At 34.9% G+C, this 7,583-nt stretch overlaps 1 protein-coding gene across 3 annotated transcripts in view; it reads left to right on the top strand.

Moving 5' to 3' along the window:
* Positions 1-2,962, top strand: part of LOC102307546 (high affinity immunoglobulin epsilon receptor subunit alpha) — a gene marked incomplete at its 3' end in the record, with an annotated part of 6,706 nt that extends 3,744 nt beyond the window's left edge. Inside the window, 5 exon segments of one of the 3 annotated variants that reach the window (XM_005951836.3) lie at positions 139-297; positions 450-503; positions 1,591-1,665; positions 1,881-1,946; positions 2,396-2,962. In XM_005951836.3, the coding sequence (XP_005951898.1) occupies positions 139-297; positions 450-503; positions 1,591-1,665; positions 1,881-1,946; positions 2,396-2,487 (446 nt within the window). 3 annotated transcript variants of the gene reach the window in all.
* Between the last annotated feature and the right edge of the window lie 4,621 nt (positions 2,963-7,583).

Genomic DNA, 7,583 nt, shown 5'->3' with positions numbered 1-7,583 from the left:
CAAAACACGTCAAGTTTAAGGCTTTCACGATTCTGTTCAGGTTATGTTCATGCTTCTTGTCCATGTAAACTCTTCATATATATATATATATAACATTTTAATCCTTTCTAATGCACATTGCAATTATCTTTCTTGCAGGTCATCCTACAGTGCCTTACTTAGAGATCTACCTGGTGCTCTGCATTGGTTTGGGTGTTTTATTGGTGGTCATTCTGCTAATATTGGTAGGAGTGTTTCAATGTAATAAACATCAACAAACCATCAGAAATCACGCAGAAGAAACTTCTTTGACACCAGGTATGTTGACAGTATGCTAATCAAAGCATGTCTTTTTATTTTATCTTTATTTATTTTATCTTTTTATTTTATAACAATAAGCATGCTTAGTGATTCCTGGTGGATATTAATAATAATATTTTTTTTCTTGTTTATTTTTTCTTTTTTATAAGAAGGTGCTCAAAATTCTACTGCCTCCTTCCGGTCTCCCTCTTCTGCACAAACAGGTCAGGAAGGCCAACATTTGTTTAGGAATATAAAACATGAACTTCAAATCTACAGGATCATGGAAATTAGAAACACAGTCCTTTAGTAAACCGTATACCCTAGGACATGCACCTGCTATTGTATTGTTTGGTTTGTGATTTTAGTCCCTCAGCAGTTTTTTTAGTGTTAATTTTGATATCAAATGTTTCATTTAGCTTTTAATTTAGTTTAATTTTATTTTTTTTGTGGATAAAACAAAATTTAGGCATCTAAATCTTTTGAATTTTAATCTTGTCTTAGTTGACTGAATATGATTAATACCTTTGATTAGAGCAGACCTTTGATTAAAATTGTTGAATAAAACATCATCTTGTTTTAGTCATAATTTAGTCAACTAAATTCATAGTTTTAGTCGACTAAATATCATAAGACTTTAGGAGACTAAAAATGTATTCAGTTGACTGAAATAGAAAGTATAAAAGTTTGAAGTATTTCGACTGGTGTGTTTCTCCAGACAACTTATTTTCCTTGACATAAAATGTGTCTCTATATCTACTCTTAACATTTTGTCACATTTTCATGAGACACGGGGAGCACGAGAGCTAGATCTACCTTCCCCTCTGCAAAAAAAGGGTTTACCATTTCCCAGTATAGCCTTACTGCACAAGCAAGATTGGTCAATTATTTTTATTAGGCAACATGCTGTTATCATTTTTTGTATATAAATTGCATGTTACTGTTATGAAACAAATTCTGTTGTGTTTTCATGTGGTAGAAGCATATATCCTATAAATATGTGCCACTCTACTGGTTGCTAGGAAAGACAGTGACATTGTAATAACTAATATAAATACGAACTATCAGGGTCCTAAGATATAATTAAGTAATATAATTTAATTTAGTAGTAACTTGTTGACCAAAAACAACAACACAACATTTTAACCATCACTCTTGTTTTGTCATTTCTCTTTCATTTTACTATCTTTACTTTGAGATGGTTATCATATAGAGAAAGTGTCTAGAATGAGAGATTTAAAAAAATGTAACTAAATTGTCTGCCCATATCTTTATACTTTGTTTAAGGTTTGGCTTATCTTTATATTTCAGTGCCTGCAGTGGTAAGCAGAGCTGAACAAAACAATGCGACATATTCCCTCATCACAAAACCAAAAATGCCAAAAGGTAATTTGCCTAAACTGGAAAACATTGAAGTTATAATACCCGTAATTGCTTAAAAGGCCTAGTGGAAGAGAAATATGCTATCATATAAAAAGTAACATCTTCCAGAAGTCCACACATCACATTTTCACAGCCGGAAATAAGTGAGGACAATTTACATTTAAATGTAATGAAAAGAAAAATCATTCTTATGATGCTTTGTTGTTATATGCCTGCAGAGGACCATGCACTTGAATCAGTCCAGGAGACGTATTCTATAGTCAGAAAACCCAGCAATGTGAAAGGTAACTGACACTGAAAAGATTTAACATCCTTTATGCTCACCACTATGTTTTGAGAACAACTAAAATGCATCTTAGTTTTGGTGCTTTTGGGGGATTTCTGACAGTGATGTTATATATTTTTTTTCTTTTTGATTTATATTTCTTTTAAACACACCGTGTGTGTTTCATGTTGTTTCATGTTATTTTGAGCTTTGTTTTGTGGATCTCAGAAAAAAAAAAACCACACAAGAAACTGACAGAAAAATATGTTGATGAGTCCCCTCAGTTTATCAGATTTAAAACAGTTAGATAACACTGTTTTAAATTTGAAGCCTTAATTTGTCATAGTTGGCAAAAAATTTGAAATTATTAGTTGGTTCAAATATAGTTTCCAATATTTCCAATATAGCTCTGTTGTTATTTAAAAATAACCAAACAACTGTTTTGAAATTGATTGTGTCTCCAAACAGAGCTGGCAGCAGCGAGCTGGTTGCAGAGAGGTGCCAGTCAACGAATTACTGACATGGATCCGGATAACTTTTACTGTGCAATACAAAACTAAAAGTAAAGGGAATGCTAGTCTTCAGTGTGCCTTTTAATTCCTTTGGAAAAATTGGCATTTATATAAAATACAATGAAACATTTTTGTTGTTATTAGCACATTTCATTCCTTTTGTATAAACAATAAATGTCTAATTGGTGAAAAGATGGCTGTTTATAGAAACTTGCAAACATCTCACCCTCATGGTTTGTGTTGTTAATTATCTCCATTCTTCATCTGAGAGTAAAACGTCTGTCACTTCACATCATCATGTCTATTTTAAAGGGTAGCAGTTTTTTTCTAAAAATAGTGAAGCCCGGGTCTATTTGCTTTGCCTCATGCCTCATTATAGATATGAATACACTGTTGCAATTTTTCAATATACTCACTGTGGCTTCTGTGGCAACACAGTGTGTCAAATGTTAGTGTTGTGTCAGCTATCAACAGAATATCCGTTTATGGTAAAGATGGTGATACTGTCAACACAAGGTGGGAGGGCTTCCTGTGCGACAGACCCAACAACAACCCAAGTTGCTGTCCAATCTCTTTCAGTGTTGTGACTGCCCCAGCTTATCGTGATCCCCACGTAGAGTAAGGTTCCAGTATGAGAGCCGCTCTTATCGTGTTGTTGTTGTGCTAATAGAAAAGAAATGCCGTTAGACTATGATCAGATGTTCCGACCTACCAAGCTAGTGGAGCTCGTGAAGAAATAAATTTGAAATGAGCGAGTGCACTATAAGAGCAGAGATGAATTATCACCTGTGTTGCACGGAGAAGATATGTGTAATGACATACAGGACATATCATCGTATATGGGCGTCAGCATGGTGAGCATTAGTCCTGTTTAGCCTTGGTATGTGGATGGTGAGAGTATAAAGAGGGTGGATGGAAAGGTACGGAGTGTCTTAGGCATCGTCAATAGGCGAAAAAATACGGTATATAATATTAGAAGTCATATGGTATAGCATTGGTCTAAAACTATTTTTTGTAAAGTAAATGTACACCACGCGACACCCTCTTATTATGAGCAAGCAACCCAACCGTGAGAGAGCACCTGACACACCTATGGAACTCTCCTATGGTGCCTAAATTTTGATAAATGGAATAATAGCTTAATATTATTAGTGATTGCCTCGAATCGTTGCACATATGGAACATATACGTCGAAGGTGTTTGTATTAATTAATGCGTCAAAATATGTCTTCCTCTATACACCGAGAAACAAGACAAACTATAGATTCCCGTTCTGGTATGCTCCAGCATGTCCTTGACCACACACGCTCATCTCGAATAGTCTTCTTTCGCAAAGATGAACTCCACTAAGTGTGATCTCCATCTCTTACACTACTACACTCCCTTGCGTTCCAAAATTAGGGGTAAAGCTTATTTTGTCTCGGTGCCCAAGAAGGCCAGTACGAATGGATCTTCTCTGAATAACGTATCAAGTTCACAGAACAGGTCTCACACAATACTCTTCCTTACGTTACAGTCTAGGTCACCAAAAAGGAACGTAAAGGACACAAAGTATTTTTTTAGCAGCTACAGGTGAAAAAAATCCCCAATGTTTAACAGAGTCGCCAAGCATCTGGAACCGTCACCAGTTCAAGAAGTAATAGGTAAAGTATCGAGCAGACAGTTTTAACATTTAAAGATTGTGAAAAGTAATAGTAAATGAGTATCTCTATCGCTTTGATATTTGTATACAACACAAGCAGTGATAATATTCATATCCCCTCCACGTATTTATAACACAAAGATATATTCATCACACAGATCAAAAAGGTTACAATGTAACCATTTTTTCCCTGTAGTAATCGTGGTTTACCGCAATAGTCATTCCAATCGTTGTTGTAAAAAGCATGATAATATATTAAGTAATCCAAAGTATTCAGAATATGTTACTGTCATTGAGTAACGTAACGGAATACGTTACAGAATACATTTTGGGGCATGTAATTCTGTATTCTGTAATGGAATACATTTTAAAAGTAACCTTCCCAACACTGGCTGTATGTCATCTGCATAGCACTGAAAATGTTTGCCATGCCTACTGATGATACTGCCTCATTTGTAACCTTCACTAAAGCTGTTTCTATGCTGTGATGAGCTCTGAAACCTGACTGAAACTCTTCAAATAAGCCTTTGCAGATGATCTGTTAGCTGTTCGACAACACCCTTTCAAGAATTTTTGAGATGAAAGCCATGTTGCAAACATGTATTTTAGAATTACTTTACCCAATAAGAGTGGAGGAAACACCAAAAGAGTTGGCAAAAAATCTATGACAGTATACTGTAGAATAAGACATATTCTCACACAGTACACCTCATCTCGTACTCTCGTCCACATGAAGATTTCATTACATAAGCAGCAACACGCTTGCATATATGATATCAGTGATCAAATAGAGTAGAGACATTTGCTATGATCACTTCTCATTTATTTTCTTCTCTTCTACCACAAATCTATGAATCACCATTGACAACATATTGGTGTACATGTAACGATGTTAACCGAGTGAACTGACATTACTCCGACTCATCCTCCAAAGCTTTAATGTTAAACTCTTTAAAGCTACAATGTTAAATTCACAGTCTTGTGTTGCTGTGCAAACGGCCACGGTGTAAACGTTAATATATTTTTAAAAAATTTTGCCTGAACAGCACTTCTACCTCTTTGATATACCCATAGCGATTTACAGCATGATGCCAAGGTATAAAATAGAATTAGTAAAAACGTGTTGCAATCGTCCCAGGCTTAATCACTTTTGAGAAGAATATTCAAATTTCTAACACTGAATCTTAGCTTATCTCTCTATAGTTTTTTATAAATTTATATATGAGATAGTCTAACCAGTAGTGTTGAATGTGAAAGAAAGAAAGGTGAAGGTGTAAGCTATTTCCTTCAATAACACTTGTGGAAATAGAATGACTGAAGAACTGAATAATTTATCATGCGAACTCGGTAAGTTAGATATAACACATCATAGAGTTCAATATCAAGATTGGTCTTGGTTGTGATTAGGTGCAGATTCCCCTAATTTCTAGCATAAACCAGTTTCTCTCATGCAACATGATCCAACCTTAGAGCAACTATAGCTGCTGATTATTGCAAAAGATGTACTAAAATCAAATAACTAATTTCACATGTCATCTTATCTAAGGACATATAAGCACAAGGTCTAATATGAAATCAATCGAATTTCAAATCTTTCTCAGACCTCCCAACAAACCATCCACCACCATCAACCACTACGAAGGAGACCTTGAATTCAATATAGTATAGTACTTCATCGTCGTGAATCTACCAGAATGGCATAACAAACCTCTAATCTTGACAGTTATTATTTAACTCACTGGATGCCATAATTTAATTATGTAGCATGCTAATAATTAAACATAGTAAGTAAAATTCTTGCTAAAGAATAAGTAAGTCGCAATTTCTAGCAGGTACACCAATGGGTGAGTGCTTAACACTATGATTAACTTCATTTTGTTGAGCGATTGCTACAATGTACAAGGAAGTGTTCATATTTTCCTCTAAATCTGTGCGTTTTAAATATATGCATCGAATCGTTTGATATTCACAACCTTTGTGAAATTTTTTTTCTGTAATAAACACTAATCAGAGAACTACACACTGCAGTATATCAAATGAATCCAAAACCTTGTAGCCTCTCAGTAGAGAAGAGCCTTAGAATATACTTCAAAATGTACCTAGAGGAGAATCCTCTCTAAATCCACAGCATAAAAAATTAAATATTCCATTAATATTCGTTTTTTAATAAATCTTCGCTTTAAATAGAGTCCGGAGAAGAACCATGTTGGAGAGAGCAATGATTTCTGAGAAAGAAGTTAATAATTTTTGAAACAGACACTATGCATTTATATAGGCCACCACTATCTGAGATTGAAGTCTGCCTAACTACATACTATATTCCATATTTTATGCTAATACGATTTGTTCATTTTAATAGAGAGATTGCAATTAATTGTCATAACACCAAAGTAGATAACGGGTTCCATTACCCAGTAAAGAAAAAGAAAAAAGTTACCAAACTCACTAAATAAAAAAATGATTCTTATTGTCCCTCTTGACAAACCTAATTGAAATTATACCTTCTTTACACTTCCCTAGACTATGCGAGCCAATCTCCTTAAGGCGGTCACAAATGTTGGCGTCATAATACTGGTTGTCCATAAATCCCTTACTGAGCATGTGACCACAGTTAAAAATTATAATATCGTGCCAATGTCCCACTAATTCGAGAGTCCAACTGAGTGGGATACTTTCACAGCCTCTCAAACAACATTGATTAAATTAAAAACAAAGTTTTGTGTAGGAGGTGCTCAGCTGAGTGCCGCATACATTTGGTCTGTAAGCTCCATATGCGCTATATAATCTGCCTCGTGTCGGTTATTCATGTGTGGTAAGATATATATCACTATCCTCTGCTGTGATGTAACAAAGAGAAGGTACATAACTCGGTTCATGAAGTGTGTGAAGAACATCTATTTTACTAGATGGTCATCTCTTCTCGTATCTTAGCTTCAAGCATATGATTCTATCTGCTGCTGGTACGACGAACAGTGTGTGTTTTATCCTATAAACTCTTTTCTGTAGTGTGGTTAATACTAGTATCGAACACAGTTTAGAAATAGATGAACTCTATCAAGATATCATTTAATGAACAAAAATGTGAACTGTTGCTACGACCAAAAATATCATTATATCTCAGTAGTTAAGACCTTCATAGTCCTATGTGTGGATATTCGAATTAAATTTCTGTCACATTGTGAGCATGAAAGAATAGCTTACATTTCTGTTTCGTGTTAATCCTGTGCTCTGCCAAAACAATCACTTATGTGTTACATTTTGATTAATGAATTTACTCAGTTGTCTACTATCGCATCCCTTAGCTTTCTTTTAATATATATTCACTCTGCATTAGGAGCTTCCTCTGTCCATTACCTTGTAGCGTCTTCCATATACTTCTTCTTTCCTCAGTCTACCCTGAATTCCTGTAGTTGCTATATACCGTTAGCGCTAGTTTCAATTCAATCTTTTATCCTGCTTTGTGTGCGTACATTGATTCATCAAACCTAAATCCCTCTCTCTC

The sequence above is a fragment of the Haplochromis burtoni genome, unplaced genomic scaffold, assembly GCF_018398535.1.
Source record: "Haplochromis burtoni strain Fernald_Lab_line unplaced genomic scaffold, NCSU_Asbu1 Contig_1063, whole genome shotgun sequence".
Classification (NCBI taxonomy): Eukaryota; Metazoa; Chordata; class Actinopteri; order Cichliformes; family Cichlidae; genus Haplochromis; species Haplochromis burtoni.
Note: the sequence above shows the minus strand (reverse complement) of the source record. Positions and strands in the feature narration are given on the sequence as shown.